Source organism: Poecile atricapillus, chromosome 2, assembly GCF_030490865.1.
Source record: "Poecile atricapillus isolate bPoeAtr1 chromosome 2, bPoeAtr1.hap1, whole genome shotgun sequence".
In the NCBI taxonomy this organism is placed as follows: Eukaryota; Metazoa; Chordata; class Aves; order Passeriformes; family Paridae; genus Poecile; species Poecile atricapillus.
In genome coordinates, this window is record NC_081250.1 from 131,973,823 (window position 1) to 131,993,761 (window position 19,939).

General features: G+C 36.0%; 1 protein-coding gene across 2 annotated transcripts in view; it reads right to left on the minus strand.

Annotated features, from left to right (window-relative positions):
* Nucleotides 1–19,939, minus strand: part of STK3 (serine/threonine kinase 3) — a 130,200-nt gene that overhangs the window by 43,898 nt on the left and 66,363 nt on the right. For both annotated transcript variants that reach the window (XM_058833243.1, XM_058833245.1), the window contains exons 9-10: nt 14,521–14,713; nt 4,107–4,282 (exon numbers count right to left, since the gene is read on the minus strand). In XM_058833243.1, the coding sequence (XP_058689226.1) occupies nt 4,107–4,282; nt 14,521–14,713 (369 nt within the window). The remainder of the gene's footprint in view (nt 1–4,106; nt 4,283–14,520; nt 14,714–19,939) is intronic.

The window sequence follows — 19,939 nt, forward strand, 5'->3', positions numbered from 1 at the left end:
CCCCTAGGAATCTCACACCCATACATTACAGAGCTTTACTGCATTTTTACGTATTCAATGACACTATGCCGCTATTCCTTACAACAGTGAGGAATAATGCCTCTTGAAAAGAACTAAAATGTGTAAGAGAATTGCTTACAGACTGGCAGAATTCATTGAAAGCAAAATTCCATAATGATCCTTGAGTGTGAGATACATATTAACAATTTTATATAAAAGCTAAAGTTTGAATAAACGTCAGTTTGGGTGTTTTTGAAAGAGCTATATATCAAATCAGAGCTTCAACAGCTGCACTTCAAAGGCTGAAGTGGAAAAAGCTAAACAAAACATTACAAGTACTTCCCCAGAAATACATTTCCCTAAGATTCACTGATATCAAAGACCTAGACTTTTAGGTTGAAGAATTTATCATGAGACAACAAAAACAGACAGTAGAATAACGGAAAAAAAAGATTAAAACCAGCAATTCTATACAAATTCCTACTCACGGAAAAGAAAACATTCAAAAGTGCTTGAGGGTTGAATGTTCTTGTTTGGTCATTGTTTCTTTTTAAAAACCAGGAAGAAATGTAGTATAAAAATTCCAAACACCTCTTTTGCATGAAAAACAGCACTTTAAGTCCAGAAGTAAATATAGCAGGGTAAATTTGGAATAATGTAATTTTCAAGATCAGTATACAGTAACAGAATTCAGTCTAGTTAAAGTTATTTGCAATATACCTGATTCAATGCAATGTAAACCTTGAAGGTCTGCAGTGACAATTTCTTCTTATTGATTCCTGGAATGTGACATCAATAAACAGCACAGACTGATCGCAGAACTGAAGCCCCGCAGGACCAAAAGTCAGAGATAGACCTTAAATTCCCATATGGCATCAGTGAAAAAGAATTAAGATCAGCTTTTGAATTTCAAAACAGATGTACCTCAACAGAGAAAAAAAACGAACCATAAACACGTACTTACACAAAAAATAATGCTGCTAAAACTACTTTTTTTAAAGCTCAGATTGATGTGACCAAAGCATGTTACTTTCTTGGAAAAGTCTTCTAGTTGTGTTGTCTATTTGTGTTGGCAAGTAGTTTTTAAAACATTTACATCAGGGCAGAAAACTATGCTCACACCAAAACTTTAAAACCAGCCCTAGCACTAAGTTCATTTGCCTTATTTTATATATTTGTTTATCCACATTATGAGAACAGTTTCCTATATAATTTATTTACATTATCTAACAACATCAGCAAGTATGTAAGACAAACTGCTCTATGCACATGTGCATATGTAATGTACAAATATATTTCAACAAACGAAATAACTATGTTTTATCAGACAGTATGAGAGACTAAGAATAGGATGTAATATCACTGTGACCCAAAGCAAATATACTATTTGGCCACAGGAATTAGCTCTTTATGCATGTTTCACCTTATAATATATAGAAATAAGCAAAGTAATTAGTTGCAGGGATTTATAAGGTTTGTTTTCACTTTCTTTTCCCTCCTCTTTCCCACCTCAATGGCATTTCTGCTTCCTAGCTCATGCTTTAACTGACATATACACTAATAAATTTCTAGGGCTTTCCATCCAACACACTTAAATATTTCTTCTTAGCATGACCCTATCATTCACCCTGGCTCACAAGTTAAGTGTTCACTAGCTGCCAGAACTGCCATGGTGTGTTTGGTTTACAAGGCTAAGCAATAATGGTATCATTCAGGAAATTGGTTTGGTGACTTCTGGCTTACAGAACATCCTTCCTCTTCTACACAGAAAGCTGGAGTACTATTAGAATATACTAGTATTAAGTTGAAGTTTGAGCATTTATATTTTACTTCTAGTGTATCAATCCCTTCTTTAAATAAAATTATGACTGTCATCATTTACAGTTTGGATATTTTTTTAGATCCCATTAAGGCTAATTCCAAACAAAATAACGTGGAATTATTTAGTTCAAAAAGTTTCCATCATTTATCCTTTCCATGAATCACTTAAAGAATTCATGTCAGCAACTGAAAACATTCATGTTGATCTCACAAAGAACAGACAATATATTATGCATGCTTCCCACTAATTTATCCTTTAAGAAAGTCTCTTGCAGGCCACTTGCCAATACTGCCACTCACTGTCTAAAATATAAATAGAAGTGCTTCTAGAATATCTAAGTAAATAATAATTGCCAGTAGTTCAAATCAGCAGGCACTTAAAACCCATATCCTGCACAACATCAGCTGGTACCAGATGCTTCAGAGAAATGTATTTTTGAGTGGACTACTCTGGAAGCAGTATATCCACTTCTGAAGCACATTCTTGGGATGGCTTATCTCTTCTTCGTATTTAAAACAAAATACCATCACACACACAGAGTCCATACAAATAGTTACCCGCTTTTGAAAAAATCCTATTTAGTTTCCAATAAGAATAATTTTGTAGCAACAACCAAGACTGCCTTTTCAGGAGGCCATCCACAAACTGCACATCACAAATTCCGTTAGACTAAGGAACAAATTTCCCAGACAAGATGTGGATGTCACATTATTGGAAGTTTTCAAGGTTACAGCTTTATACAGCTAGTGAAAGATGACTCTGCCCACAGCAGGAAAGCTGGACTAGACGACCTCTAAAGGTCCCTTCCTTTAGAGGGAACCCTTCTAGGATTCTGAAGTCTGTATTTGCCAGTCCAACACCACTAAGAAGGTCTGCCTACAAAACTGAGCAGTGCAGTTTTTGATGATCAGAACTCCTTGAGTTTTGTTCTACGATAAATTCCTATTTCAAGAAGGCAACTTAATTGTACAAGCAATGTCAACAAATTCCACACAATTATCCATGTATGAATTATTCATGACTAAGTACTTACAGAATTAGCATCTTAGCATTTACAAAAAGAATAATTTTGCCTGCATTTCTTCACAAGTAATAGATAAGAGGGGATGAATTTAAAATTGTTCTAAAGGCAGTTTTATTGCCACTATAATAACCCCACTTAAAGAAATGGCCAATTATTTTCCAACGAATAATGCAATTATTTTGTTAGTCAACATCAGGATGATGATTACTGCATTTGATAGAAAAAAATCCCCAAATCCTAAAAACCTCCACCCAAACCAAAATCCAACTAAATCAAGACTCTCCAGCAGCAACAGCTTGTAGTATGCTATTTAACTGGCTTTACCTCAGTAGTTTAAATTTAAGAGTCAGCTTTAAGTAGAAATGCAGTAAGTGAAAACTGGAAAGAAAATTCCCCACCTACAGCTGTCACCTAAAATTAAAGACAACATTTCTCTTGAAATCTCAAGTGTGCTTCAAAAAGGCACCATGTGATCATATTTAGCTACTGCACTTTAGTTAAGAACATTTCATCTACAACAGATAAACAAAGATTTCATTGAAACATGTAAAAAAAATCAGGTGAAAACCAGGTATAATTACTTATAAGTCTCTAATCAATAATTATATATTTTATTTTAAGTGCAACCTTTAACTTAGGAACATTTTCTTTTTGACCCTATTATAATTTGCAACATAGGCAAAATTAAATAAAGTACACATATTTTGGAGAATAAAAACTCCACCCTAAAATAGATGAACTGTTTTAGGTAGAATAACTCTCTGTAAAAAGATGTGTGCTATTGGAATAGTACCAAGAAGATGACTTGTGCAAAATGTAGGTGGTCTTAAACATCTCCAAGGAGACTGATTAAATGGCTCCAATACAGTATAAAATGCTTATCATTTTATTGAGATAGCCAGCAAACAAGACAAAAATATCCACGTCTGTAGCAAATTGGTTTTTTTTTTAAGATAATTAGGTCAAATTTTAGAGTTGCTATAGCACACAAATTTTAAGGAACCAAAAACATTGTAAAAAAAAAAGTAATTACAAGGTAGTATAATGTCACACACCACTCCTCATTAAAAAGGTCCTGTGTTAATCAGGTTTACTTACTTCAACAACCAGGATGAGGCACAAAGATTAGATATTTGGACAGTATTCTTGAAAGTTTACTTATTTTATTTGTATTAGTATAGTTATAGAAAGTGATTAATCATTTTTGGCACATATAAAATAAACTGCATTCAAGAGATTAAACAAGGAAAAAGTACTTACGAAATCAAAGTCTCCATCTTGAGGGACTTTCCAGTTATCAGGGAAAACATTTTTGGATATGTGGTAAGGTTCATGCATGTTCTGATTACAGTTTTCAGGGCTTTTATTTTTGGAATCTTGTTTATCAAAGTAGTCCATGAAGGAAGGTCTTTGAACTTGCGGTGAAGTAGCATTGCCTTAGTTGAAAGAAAACAGAAAAAAAAAGTAAAAAAACTTTCAAAGATTAAAGAATTAATGCACTATAAACGAAACTTCACTAATTAATTTTCCTAGGGTTTGCTAATACAGTCATCTGTATGTGATGCAAGCCTCTGTTTTTCCCCTGAGGATCTCCAGCATAAAAACTCATGGTCTAAGTATGATATTTTTGTAGCAAGATACAACGTGGAGAAATGTTCAAGACATTTCAGAGTTGCACACACAAATAATATTAGAAGTTACTTCATGCAATATCAATTTGTTGTTATAGAGACTGAATAACATGAGGTGCTAAGCATCCCTTTGGGTGCTGAATGCCCCTAAACTCCAAGGTCTGGTCCACAGGCACTTGTAGGAAAGGAACAGAGTTTCACTAAAGGTGGGATTTAATAATTATTTAGAAAAAGAACTTGCAAAATACAGCTACACAAATTGTGTCTAGATGCTGCTTAACTTAATTCATTACCAATGAAGATTCCCAGAAAATTACAGGATCACACTCTACAGAGGGTTTCAAAGCACCCTGTCTCCATATTCTGGGGGATTTTTGTCATCATCAAACAGCTGCAAAAGCTTTATGATGCAGATCGAGATCAGCATGAACTTCTGTTCTTTTATCCTTTTCACAAAACTAAATGTAAAAAAAAAAATAAATCTTCAGTCCTATATGATTAAAATTTGTTTTCATTTGTGGGACTTCAAAGCAAAATCATTACTAAATAGTATAAATTATACAAAGTATGTATAGAAATATATATAAAGTATAAAAGTAATAAATATTACAATAAATAAATGTACTGTCACCTCAGAGAGCATATTCTGCATAGCATTGACACATGAAATGTACTTGCTGGAAGTGTAGCATATTCGACATGAAGATATATGAAATATATTTCCACAAATAAAATATGAAACAGGATGAGAGACAAATAACTAAGACGGGGGGAGAAACCTAAAACAAAAAATCAGACAAAACTATACATTTAAATTACAAGCAAAACAAAATAATGGGAATTTTTATTTGATACACTTAACAAGTGAAAAGATAAACTGAAAATACATTTTGTGCTTGTGTCTAACATGATTACTAGGACCTACTAATCTGCTTAGCTGGCTTTACACTTGTTTTTATTCATTCACTCAGTGTTTTTTGCCCCCTCTCTTTCACTTCCTATTTCATCACCTCTTCCCATCTCCTTTGTCTAAAGATTTTCTAAGTAATTCTAATTTTGCTGCATGACTAATAGCAGCCTATGTTTTCATTAATGTTTATTTTTGTACTGCCATCTTTTCATAGAATCATCAAGGCTGGAAGAGACATTTCAAATCATCTAGTCCAACCACTGACCTAGAAATACTATAATCACCACAACCATACCCCAAGTGCCACATCCAGACACTTCCTGACACTTCCAGACATTCCAGAGATGCTGCCCCCACCCCCCTCCCTGGGCAGCCCATTCCAATGCTTACTCACTTTTTCTGTGAATAGAAATTTCAAATAGCTGATCTGAACCTTCCCTGCCAAAACCTAAGGCCATTTTCTCTCATCCTTTTACTTGTGACATGGCAGAAGAGACCAACCCTCACCTTGCTAGAACCTCCTTTCAGGTCACTGTGGAGAGCAACGTGGTCACCCCTGAGCCTCCTTTTCTCCAGGCTAAACACTCCAAGATCCTCAAGGGACTTGAGCTCCAGGCCCTTCAGCAGCTCTATTGCCCTTCTCTGGACACACTCCCATGCCTAAATGTCTTTCTTAAAATGAGGGGCACAAAACTAACCACAGTATCAAGGTGTGACCTCCCCAGTGCTCAGTAGAGGGGTCAATCACTGCCCTGGACCTGCTGGCCACACTATTCTTGATAGAAGCAAAGACTGTATGTTGATTTATTGCTTCTTTTCTTTCTGCTGTTCCTAAATTTTTCTTTTCTAGTAAGATTTCTTCTGCCATTTTTTAACATGTGCTTCTACTGTCATGCTCTAAGCTTTAGTGAATTTGACTTCAGCTGCTTTCCTTTAACTCCACAATGATTCCTTGAATCAATCTGCTATTTCCATACACACCTTCCTTTTCCATTTTTTAGCTCATTTTTTTCTCAGTTATTGACACGTTTTTCATGTATTTTTTCTAAACCCAGATCTCTGCTTACCATATTTTAAATTAATAACAACCATAACCTAGCAATTCGGCAAACTAAACTCCAGGCTGAATTTAACTGACCAGACAGCAGATACCTCTTCTCCAGAATCTCTCAAGTTTGCCCCCACTAAACTCAAGATCACTTGAAAGACATTTCTTGATCTCATGAATCTGGGACTGAGGAAGGGATGAGAAGTAAACAGCAGGGATGCCAAATAACTACAGAAAAGAGCACTAAAGAGCAAAAAACATAATCATAGAATGGGTTGAGCTGAAAACGACCTTTAAAAAACATCTAATTCCAACTCCCCTTCCATGGGCAGGGACATCTTCCACTAGAACAAGGTTCTCAAAGTCCCATCCAGCCCAGCCTTGAATACTTCCAAGGATGGCGCATCCACAGCTTCTCCAGGCAACTTGTTCCAGTATTTTAACACCCTCACAGTAGATAATTTCTTCCCAATATCTACTCTAAACCTGCCCTCTTTCAGTTTAAAGCCATCATGCCTTGTCCTATCACTACAGGCCATTGTCAAAAGTCCCCCTCCGGCTCCCCCTTAGGTACTGCAAGGTCCTACAAGGTCTCCCCAGAACATTCTCTTCTCCAGGCTGAACAAACCCAACTGTCTCAGTCTGTTTTCATATTAGAGGTGCCCCACCCTTCTGATCATTTTCATGGTCCTCCCCTGGATTTGCTCCAACAGCTCCATGTCCTTCTTGTTTTGGGGGTCCTAGGGCTGAACACAGCCTATTACAAGGTGGGGTCTCATGAGAGCTGAGTAAAGCAGAAGAAAAATGGAAGAAACTAAATTTTAGAAAAACACACATTTAGAAAACAGACCCAAGAGAAAACAGTAGTATGAAGGGAGCAGAATTAAAAACAGAAATACAATGCACTTTCTTTGTACAAACTGTTCATTACTTGGTGACTGCTGCCCAAAACCCCTGAAACTATTTGTACCAAAAAGATAGGACACCATACTGCTGGCCTTTCACAACCAATTTTTTTCTTCTGCTGAGATGGCTGTACTTAAGTTTCATCCGAGACATACTTATAAACAAAAAAATTGCCAGTGTCTCTGTTCAAAACTCTAAGTACCAAAATGTTGGCCTATTACTGGTAAGGTAGTCTCTGTCCTCTCACATATAAGGCAATACTAAAGATTCTCCAAGCATTGCTCATAAGTAATAGAAGACTACCTACATACATAAAACAAACCAACCCCTCTGAATTCCTTGCTAGCAAATGCATATTATGGAAATTGGGTCAACAGGACTGAAATTACTCCAAGGTAAGCAAAGAACATTTATTTTTTACTTCGAGAATGTCTTTTATTTGTTTTGCTAAACAAGAATTTAGAACTCCTGATTTCAGTTGAGCATACAGTCAGTTAACCCAATTAAAAGAACAAGAGCTGCTTACCTTCACTGCAAATATAAAAACTCGCACACAAAACCAGAAATATGACTGCAAAACAATGGGACCAGAGGTATTTCAATTTGTTTTGTTTCTTCCTCCAATGCAAAAAATCCCAATGAATTTATTTAGAAATTTTTTAATCTTTTGGTTAGTTTTTATAAATAAATAAATGAAAAAAGAGACACTATTTTTATCTCTGGCTAATCTAACAGGTTCAGTTAGTATTTTGTAGGAATGGGTTGACATCTACCAGTTTAAAGGCCATGTGGAAGCTCCTACCTCTTTTGTATTTACGTTATAAAACTCTCAGGATCTTTATGCCAGAACAAACTGATATAGGTTGCACTTTTTTTTTTTCCAAATTAAGATCATTTTGGTCTGAAAGTACTTTTTGAAACTTTCATGAACAACAGACTAACATAATCTTCTCAACTATCTTTCAAAAACAAAGAAAATTAGAAGTATAATACATAAAGATTCCCTTACGGACAATTAATTCACTCATCTATTCAGTAAGTTACATTTGCCACAAAAAATCTACAGTACAGTCAGTATCACTCCACACATGAACTGAAAACCTATTGTGCAATAGACTCTTCCATTCTAGAAGGATGTGTATTTTTCAGTTGTTCTAATTATTTGCTTTTCAATAGGAAATAATCATGTTTAAAAATGTTTTCCAGTTTCAGTATTTAAGAATATCTGTCTCCTATCATCCCTACAATTTGCCTACTGCAAAGACAGCTGGGGAAAAAAGGCCATAACAAATCAGAAACTGGTGGCAAGCCATAAAACACAGAGAGCACCACTGATGCTGAAAACACGTTTTACCTCAGCAATACCTCTGAACACAGCCAATAGGGATGTCCCCAAATAGTTATGTAAACAAGTTTCCTCCAAAAAGTACCCTGAATAAAATGAATGAGGCAACGACATAACACAACACCAACTCTATGAGCTGTTTCAAAACTATTTCAAAAACATATCACAAATAAAATAAATAATTCTCAACACACATTTCAAAATAAGGAGGAATGAGCACTCCATTCTAATGCATGTTCTGGTAAAATTCAACTGATATCATATACCATGAAAAATTATTTTGCAGTGAATCATTTCCAACAGAAAAGTACTAAATTAATATCAAATTCATTTTTAAACCAGTTTAAAAGTTCTGCTGTTAGTTAACAAGTCAGGTCAGCAGATGAGGGTGACCACCTCCTACTGAAGGGAAACTCCCACTACAATTTCCTGTGAGGGCATGGGTGCTGGTATTTTGTTTGCTTGGCATTGTGGAATGGAGAAGTTACAATGTCCTGTGGAAAGTCTGTAAGTCTTTCTCTCACTCTGTGACTACCAGGATGCTGGATCTCTGTGGCTGTATATTTACAAAGGAAAGCTTTCTTCCTTTTGCCAAAAGCCATGAGCTTCCACGGCCTTCCACATTCTGTGCATCTCCATCTAGCACTCAACTGAGGAACACTTTCAGCTGCTTGGTGAAGTTAGGGATCTGGCTCTCCTGTCTGAAGTGCTTCTGTGAACATCCTGTCAGTATTTTTTATTTCCTCAAAATACACTGCTTTGTCACTTTTAAAGAGTCAGATGCTGTAAAGAATCAGCTTTCAGCCTTCTTTAGTCCTGTATCTACCTATGTGCTCTCACCCCTGCTGCAAAGGCTACCAGAGCTTATGCAACATCATACACTATAACTTAGGCTTTGTATTCCACACATTCCTACCACTACTCTCTCCTTGAAAAACAACTGCCCTACAACACAGTGGCAGTAATTCTGGGAAATGGGAGACAGAAGCCTAGAATTTTGACCTCAGTTTCCAGGCAAATGCATCTAACAGTGAGCTACCACATAAAAAGCTGCCACAGCCACCTCCTTCAGCCATATTTTAAGGAAGAATTGTGACTGTATTTTATGAGTGGGAAAGCACTTCTGCTAACACACGCCTAAAGCAACCACCTCAGAGAATTAGAGGTCAGGCTACTGGGAACCACAAGGAAACAGCAGTAGGAACTGTATCAGTTACTTAGACCAGAGCAGCAGGGAGTCTACCTCAGGAAAGAAATGTTTGACTATTGAGAGCTGTGTAACAAAGTGGTTACTGAGCTCACAGTTTTTGTATCACAGTGACTTGTACACCCAAAGCCTTCATTCTGATTCAGGCCTCATTCCCTCACACCTATTTGCCAGAAGTAACTGCAAGTGGCATTTAAATGGAAAATCCATATAATTTTCAACTAGTTGAAGCTTTCAGAGACTTTTTGAAGGACTATGAACCAAGTTACAATATTTAATGGGGAAAATTTTCCAGCACAAAATATTTCTTTGCTTCTTGAGAATAAGACTTGTAAAAATGGTTTAATAATTTTTGGGGGTTTTCTCCCCACTTCCTGGAAAAAGAAAAAAAAAATATTCACATGATACTGTTATAATCATGGAAAATGCTGAGCTGGACAGGACTCATCAGAATCATCCAACTCCTGGCCATGTATAGGACACCCCAAGAACCACACCATGTGCCTGAGAGCATTGTTCAAACACTTTCCATTAGTCCGTTCCAGCCAAATTACACTTTATTTCTGTTTTCAGCAAAGCAAAGAAAATCCACATTAAACTACATTCTGCAACAGGTCTCAAAAGCAGAATTGCCAGCATTATTTAAAAGAAAATAAATCCCCATTTTTAAAATACACTACTAATAGTGACATAAATTAACAACTTTTTTATCAGTCACACAAAACGGCTTGATAAAGAACACACACCTATAAACATCTTCTTTATCTATACATATACAAGAATAAAGCACTAATACACCTATATATGGGATCTACCAAACCATCTTCCTAGGGGCACAGTAAACGTGCTTGACTGAAACTACATCCATGAAGTATCAATGCCCAGGCTACAGCAGCACTGAAACCAGCCCATAATTAACTTGCCTTATGAAATTCCTGCTGGAATCAGGATACAAGCTGTTACAAAACACGTGGCACAAGCTTTTGCTTTTCAGCTAAAGAAACAGCTGTAGGATTTAGGCCTACGAGTCATGAAGCACCACTCTGCAGCTATCACAGCATGCAGGAGACTGACTTACAGTATCAAACACCTTACCCTGGATGCTGAAATCACTAAAATATAATGAATAAGCCAACTCATGAATTCTTCTATCAACATGTATGTTCTACAGCACGGTGTATGTCCCACTGTAATCAAAAATACCATCAAACAGTAAGACAAGAAAGCTGAGCAAGTAAGTGCTGCAACCAAACCTGTTGCCTGACAGCTGAATGATTAAACCACCACTTGCCTCAGGCTATCTCCATTTTGCCAAGTTAGCTGGAGTTAGCTGCTCAAGACAGTCATCTTGGGGGGCGGGGGAGAACAGGGAAGGAACCCTGCTGCCCAAAAATTACATTCTTATATTTGATTAGAAGGAAAAATGTGTTTAAGAGTTATAGTGACTAAACCTAAAACGTTCATGTCTTATAGGACAAAAAGGAATTCAATAAAACCTGATTACTTTTCTTCCACATTCTAACTGTCAAATGACACCTCACGGGTTGTCTGTCCTCTTCTTTTAATACATTCATTAAATCACAAGTTAGAAGCTTCACCAAAGACTAAAGCAACAGCTAGAAACCCAGAATAAACCCAAACTGCACTAAGAGACAACTTATTTTCCAGCCCAAAGCAGATGGAAATATGAATTTAACAGGGCAAAAAAAAAAAAAAGCAGGGGGAATGTTACTGAACAGGAGAAAAGAGAACAACCACAAGTACTCTTGGTGCACCAAAAAGCCCTAAACTAAGCCTTGCTGAAAAACCACAAGGGGAATGTGAGGAAGCTGAACACTAGTCTCTCCACTGACATATGAAAAGGCTTCTACACAAAAATAAGTAAAACCAAACAAAAGAAGTAGTATTTCCATCATTCTCACTGTTTCCTCTACTCCACATTAAACCTCCTAAAAAGTTCAGTTCCTCCCAACTCACTCATGTTCTTCATTTTCTTTCTTCCTTCCAGGTACATACCACAGAGTCTCTGTTCAGAGCATGCACAGGCATACCAAGCAAGACAGGATAACTGTTGTTTATTACTGGACTATATAATGTACGCTGGGACAGGAGGACAGGCCTCTTTTTGTTTCAAATCCCAATTTTATCTGGGCACAAGTCCCTATTTGTGAAAAAAATATGGTTTTAGTTATTTTCTGTCATGGCTCCCAGAGGCCTCTAAGCATGGGTACTTATAAATAAAAACATATTATTGTTTCTTATTTTGTCCTTGAGCAGGCAAACAAAAGGCAGAAGGAAACAAAACATGAAACTAAACACAACAGCAATTAAATAAGAAGTTTGTCATAAATATTCTGTGTCTCTAGGAAGTAAACGAAATCTCTCTTCCCTAGTTTACGAAGTTTATTTCTCCAAACTTCTTGCTTGCAATGTTCTATTATTCAGCAGTATCAAAAAGCACTTCTAAGATACTCTTTCTCATTTATTATAATCAAATCTCACAAACATCCAGAAAGTGACTACTTTGCCTATAAAGGTACACTGGAAAAAGCAACCAATCTCCAAAATCTCGTGTCTTTGTTGAGTACAAAGAAGCACAAAATCTGTGATTGCCTTTCAGAGACAGCAAGGATTTTTATCACCTTCCTGGTGACGTTTATTAAGGAAACTTGCTATTGCTACTATTTCAGCCAACAGCACAACAATCACAGAACCAGAGGACCAGCTACAGTGGACACAATTCATATTTATTTTTAGCTGAGAGATGCAGAGGTCCCATTCTTGAATTACTTGTAGTTTTTAATGTAAAAATTACAAATAATGGGTGCCTAATGCAAAATATAAGAAATTTTAGCAAGTAAGTGCTGAAACCAAACCTGTGGCCTGACAGCTGAATGATTAAACCATCACTTGTCACGAGGCAAACTACCTCCAGCTTGCTGGTTTTGCTTTGCTGCAGTTACAGAGCTCAAGACAGTCATCTACGGGAGAGGAAGGAGGGGAAGGAAACCTGTCACCTTTCCCAAAATTGTTCTTGTTTGAGAAGAAAGAAGAATGGGATTAAGACATATATTGGCCAAATGTCAGAGTGCAGAAAGGCAACTCCCTAACTACAGATTGTTACTGGAATAAATTAAAAATAGAAAATAACAGTACATTTCAAAAGCAATGTCCCCAGCAGACAAATACAACACAGATTAAGAGAATGCAATGCAAACCCAATGCCACTCGTCTGATCTGTTTGGCACAGTAACAGGTATTTCCTCTCAGCACATATAAAAACTGCTTGGATAGTATGATGCAATTTGGTAAACTACTTATACAGAACTTAGTTATGAAACTGATTTGTCAAGCTGCACAGAAACTGCACTAAACCCTAATTCATAATGCTTCCACCCTAAAAATTTATTCCAAATTTTTTCATACTAGCTTTCCCTTTTCGTTTGTTTTTAATCACACAGCTGAGAACTCTAAAGAAAAAAACAAAATAAAACCCAAAACAAACCACAAAAAAGCCAAACAAGTGAAATCCACAAAACCACTTTTTCCTTCCCACTTCCTATACACACGAGAAAAGTTTCTGCTTTGCACTTCCAACTAATCTTGAGCAAATTACATCCGATATCTATCTATATGCAAACACAAATGCAGCTTTGTATTTGCTATGAAACACTACAAAGTTATTTATTTGGCACTGATTTCCACTCTTGAGATATCAGCTCTCTGTATTACACACACACAATTCCCCACATCCCCCTTCCCGCAACTGCCTGGAATTAAACATTATTACATTGTACCTCATGAAATCAGGCAGCTACAGCCTGAGTTAGAGTCATCTATTGATGCTGCCTATTCAAGCAAATAATTCTATTAAAATTTGTGGATCTCAATCTGCAGTATTCTTCAGTCAAACAATGAGCAGATCAGCAAGTAAATATGTAAATTAACTATTTTTAAAATGTGTATTTATGGCTATTTCGGTGTAAGTTATATTTTTATACATAAAAACATTCACAATTATTTTTTTCTCTTTGTTACGTACTCCCTTACATGCTGCCAAAATCAATTAAAACTTTTTAGTTAGGTTTCTACAATCTTTCGATCATTGCCTTAAATCAACCATTTTTGAATTACATTCCAAAAATTGTCCAGATTATTATTTGCTTAAAAAATACACATCTGCTAAGTGATCATGGGTTACAAAACTATTTTGCAGCAAAATATATTACTGACTGCTGACCCCAAAGACAGTCATGATATATTCCCAGGACCACTGACATTGAAACAGCAGCCTCTCACATAATCACACCAGTTTAGCCCCAAGGAACTGGCCCAAATGTATATGGGACAGGAGACAAAGAGACAAGCAGTACAAGGGACAATTCACAGAAGGACAATTAGAGAGTCCTCTAGAGAAACTTAGCAAAGCACCAGAACCATGCTTCTGCTTTGAATCTCCCACTACAGTCAAATTTTTCTCTACAAATTATAGAGTGCTTAGAGACACAAATACCCCTCTCTCCCTGTTTTAACCACAGAACTTGACACTTAAAAGCCTTTCATGATACAACATAGTCATGCAGCACAAGGAAACACATTATTAGAAGAAAGCAAATTAGCAACATACGTTTCATGGTCCCATCTTCCTCTTCATCGTCATCACTGTTTATTACCATGGTTCCCAAGTCTGATTCTAACATGGTGCTGTTGTGTTCAATCATTGTCTGAGCGCCTTCACTCATCGTACTGGTGGCTCTCATGGTACCAGCACTCTCTGAATTGGTCTTCACCATGGTGTGAGAGTCCAACTCATCTTCATCCTATGGGGAAACATTTGCCAGAACACAGCAGATCATTAAAATAAAAGAAAGCTAAGAAGGTAAGAACTTATTATTTTTTTATTTTTATGTGACCTAGCTGTACTGCTGGACTCGCAGGTTTAAAACTTTGAAAGAAATCAGAAAATAAAAAAACCTTCCACATTAAAAAAATTAAAAACTCATCTTTCTCTCACATAGATGCATCGCAGGGTAAGTACAACATGACCCACACACTTACCTTGCCTTAGCATTCAGTTTTGAGTTATCTCTGTGATTTTCACTTTATCTCTTTGGGTTCCAAAAATCACTATCACAATTTACAGAAAGAGACTTTGCTGTTTTGCAAAGGACTATCACCTCTGACATTACATACAGAACCCAGGTGACCTTGTGTTCAATTTAGCTATTAAACAATTTTCAACAGAATTTTTAAGGTCCCCCTCAGAAAAAAAAAAAAAAAAATCTACTTGACTTACTTCAAGTGTTTATTTCCATTTTAAAACCTTTGCTATAAACGTGAGTAAATAACTTGTTACTACTAAACATAAAAATAGCCCTTGAGCACAGACTTACCCACTAAGTGTGGGGGAGATAATATCAAGGAGATAGACAGGAGCATTTTGAATTGGTAACAGTAATGGGCCAGGAATTTGAAACAGAGCACTAATGACAATCCAGTTAATGAAACGTGAAATTAATATGGAATACCAGTATTTGAAAACACTAATGAGAAATAGCACTGGTTTCCAAAATCTGATTTAGATTATACACACAACATCACAGCATTTCAGGAGTAATGTTATGGACTGTGACCATACACATTTTCTGTATGAATAAGATCTATTACTCAAGGAAAAAAAATTTAGACATTCTCATTTGTTGATTATGATTATTAAATATAGGCAGTAATGCCCATAACTGTGAAGTTACTCTTTGTCAAACTGTTGTATTTTAAATGCAAATGCTACTTTCACCGGTTTTATAACCATATATGCATTCATTTCTTCTTTTGTGTCAAAACTTCATTGGAGCTCCTTGATAAATGAATTTTATTGCTGATTACCAAAATATTTTAGCTACATAGTTTGGAAGACTATTAGATAACCCCTGAATTTTTTTAAATTTGCCCCTTACAAATAAATGTTGCTGCTACATAGAAAGAGAGAATTCTTTAAGTTGGAAAAGACCCCTAAAATCATCAATCCAACTGTTAATCTGGCACTGCCAAGTCCACCACTAAACCATGCCCCTAAATGCCACATCTACAAGATTTTTAAATACATTCAGGGAAATACGTAACATTAAAACAAGTCTTCATCCACTAACAAATTTCCCCTTTTTCCTAAATCTTTGCATTGCTTTATAGATTTTAAATGTTCAACTACAAAGATAGCTGTAAGTGCGGGGGCTGGGGGGGACAGACACAGAATGGGACCAAAAAAAAAGAAAGCCCAGACTCAAACCCCTGCAGCAAGGTCTGGCAAGGTCTGCCACTCATTCCCTGGCACGGCAGACAAGTTGCCTCTCACACAGACACACATGCACCAGCTATATGGCCTGAGTGCCTGTTTCACTAAGGGCTGGTCTAGGTAGATACAGAAAATTGAGTGCAGTAGTACCAGCCCCTGAAAATTATTCTGTTACATCTCAGCTAACAGATACAAAACCAGACTTAATTTGGATACAGAAAGTCTCGCTAACCACATACCATAATGAAGCCAGGATACAGACCTAAACAGATTTAAATTTAAATTCCAAATGTCAAAAGACTAATTATTTTCCAGATTATAATTTGCAAAAATACTTGTGTTCATTTGCATTATTTCAGGGTAGTTTTTATTTTAGTTGCATTCTATTTAGTCCCCTACCCTTAAAAAAAATTATATTCCCAAAGATACAGCTTACAGCTACAGCACTAGGCAACTGTGCCAGTAAAAAAATGAGAATACTTTGGTACTGCTCCTCCTGGTGGCAAGTTTAATTTTTTTTACTTTCTCCCAAATGTTACTGTTAACCCCACTGTTTTCTATGAATTGCATTTTTCCCCTTCTAAAAAGGGTACTCAGGAAAAAAAAAAGTCGTTTTGCATCACATTTTGCAAGTACCAGAACAGTTAAATTACAAGCGTTTCTTTCAGTACTGCAATACAACATAAAACTGACTCACAACATACTGATGTTTTGCCTATTAATCACTACAAATTTGGCAAATCTCTGAGTTTAAGGCATAGTTGTATTTGATTTACAGACTAGGTTGACTAATACTAATATCCACTTGCATTGCATATGGTCCTTAATTTACCTAAGCTGAAATAAGAAATTAAACAAAGACTTTCCTGGAGCTCAAAACTTTTATTGTAGAATTTAGTGGAAAAAGGTGATGGCTAACAATATGAACAAGTATGAAATGGAGTCCTAAATTACCATCTTCATAATTTCTGCTTCATTGAAAAAATGATCTTTTATTTCTTCAGTCAAATCAACCATCTGGACTTGGTCCAAAGAATAGCATTTCATTTTCCAGTCTAAGAGTGCCAAAAGCCTTTATCTTCACATTGTCTCTCAGCAAAGAGAACAGCTATCTTTCAGCAGGACTGAGGATCACAAAAGCCCACCTTAGTACTAGAAGAACAGCTGTCCCAAAAGGGGAAGTACACAACAATTTTGATGAATAGTGTTTTCCTTATATCAGGAATGATGTACTGAGACAGAACAATATAAAATTCCTTTGTGGCCTGTGCACGTCCCAGAATAATTACTTTAGTGGCTAACACAGATTGCTTCCAGAACTGTCATTCCAGTATTTCTCACAAATAGGAGATTTAGTTAATATGGCAGTAGACTACACTGGTTCTGAAAAGGTAACTTTATAAAAATATGCAGTGGATCCAAGTTATAGAAGTGCACATTTACATGAGAGATGAAAGTCATTCCTTCATACAAATTCTGATTCAAGATTTACATAACATAAATATTGGTGTAGAACTTGTGATCTGTTGTTAAAAAAGGTAAACATACTGATTAAATAAAAACAAACACAATCTCAATTTTAACCAGGAAAAAAAGAGAGAAATATTAAAGCTGAAGTGTCATGTTCTCATACTGTTTATGAAAACAGATCCAAGAATCAAACAATAAAAACAACTAACTCTGGAGTTAAACTGTCTGCTGCTTTCCTGTACAAGTAATAAGCAACCAGACTTGTATTTGGAAGGGGTTTCAGTTATACCACTATACGGAGACAAGAAGGTGCACATAAGCAAGAACTCTAAAATTTCTTGAAATGCTACAGAAATGACAACAGACTACAAAAACTTGGAATAACATCATAATGTAAAGTACAAGTAAAATACCAGCAATAACCTGCAATCCTGTAAGACTAACTCTCTGGATCTCTTTATTTACCAAAATGTTATTATTAACAAAATCAACCCTTAAAGCATAAAAATGCAGTCATAGAGGTTTGATTATAAGAATGCTAAATTCAAAAATACTTCAGCAGAAACTACACACAAGACTTCATAATATACTTGTAAAATAAAAGATCTCATCACACATCTGAAGTTTTATCAGAGAAGATGGCCTTGCAGATCATACCTGAGTCTACATCGTTACAGAATTGAATGAGCTGAGGTAATTAATGGATTTTTCTGTTGTCTTTTCAACAGCAGTACAGATGACGACTGATAAAAAACTTAACAAGGGAAGCAAATATGGCAGCAAAAATCTCTGCCTGAGCGCTTTAAAATCACTGTCTGATCTCTTTAAAATCTCTGTCTGTGGTTTGGCATGTAAAAAGAACACTAGAGGGCAGCAAAGACAGCCAACTCGTCTGCAAGGTATTAAAGGAAGATTTATTTACATGCTGGCAAAATTTAGTATCCTGTAAAATAATTTCATTTACTATTAACACCTCATCATCACCTTTGAAAAGTGTAGCTGCAGTCACAGCTATCTTTTTTTAAAGCACTGCAGTAGCTACATAAACACGTAACACAGTTTGGTCAAGCCCAAGGATTTTGTAATCCTGTACTCCTAAAGTACAAAGCCAAACTTCAACCTGAGTATGTGATTACTACTGAGCACACAAAACTTAGACCCATCAGTAAAACAGGTAAAAACTTAACTTTCAGCACACAGTCAAATCCCACATTCAACAGACATCTGTCACAAAACAGCACTTAAGTTTGTTTTCTACGTCCAGGTAATGACGCCTTGCTACATGCTCGTACCTCCCCATGTTTATTCTTCCTATAATCAATTTCTGGCTCCACACTGCTGCGGATTTTAAAAATATGCAATATTTCTAGCTTCAGGATACTTAAAAAACTGTAATCAAATTTAATTAACGTATATGTCAAGTGTTCTTTGGCATGAAGAAAAATGGCAGGTAAAGATTTGACTTTCATGCAAAATTACATGTGTATATATATATATATATATATAGCCAGATATACCTATAACATATACATGCAAACACACAAAAGAAGCATGAAAGCAAATATAAAAACCTTCAGAAAAGTACAGCACAGTGTATCAGATTTAAAATACAGAATAATTAATCTGATTCACTAGCTTCTTTACAACAGCTCTATAAATATTGTAAACATATAAAGGAATAATTACAGCAATTCTCCGAGTCTCAAAATATAGATGCCAACTTTATATAATTAATATAGGATTAACCAAATAAACTTTTGTATGAATGAATAAATAATCCTACATATAGGAACAACCAATTATTGACAGCTGGCTTTGGTGTTGATAGTTGTCAATCACTTAAGTGACCAAGAAAAAAAAATGGATCACTGAAGTAGTAATTTCTTGATTTAATACCCTGAAATACTTAAACATTTCTCACATCATAGTGACATTAAAATGTAAAAGAAAACATACAGAGTGCTGCTTGTTAGCTCATTCCTTTAAAGGTCCACAGAAACAAATATTTAGACATGTTTTCTGTAAGCTGCCAGGCAACAAGTTACTTTACATTCCTATAATGCAGCTGCCCAGCCTCAGCATCCCACTTCCAAAAATGCACAAGAAGAGATTGGTCACGTCTCATAATGCCTAAACTAACATTTAAACTTTGATATTGGGATTAACCTTCTGTAGAACACAACACTTGTGACTTTTGCTTAATTAAAAAAACCTGTACAACTACCTCAGCACCTATCAAAACAAGTCAGTTTGTCAGAAGACATTCTCATCATATGAGCAGCTCTCA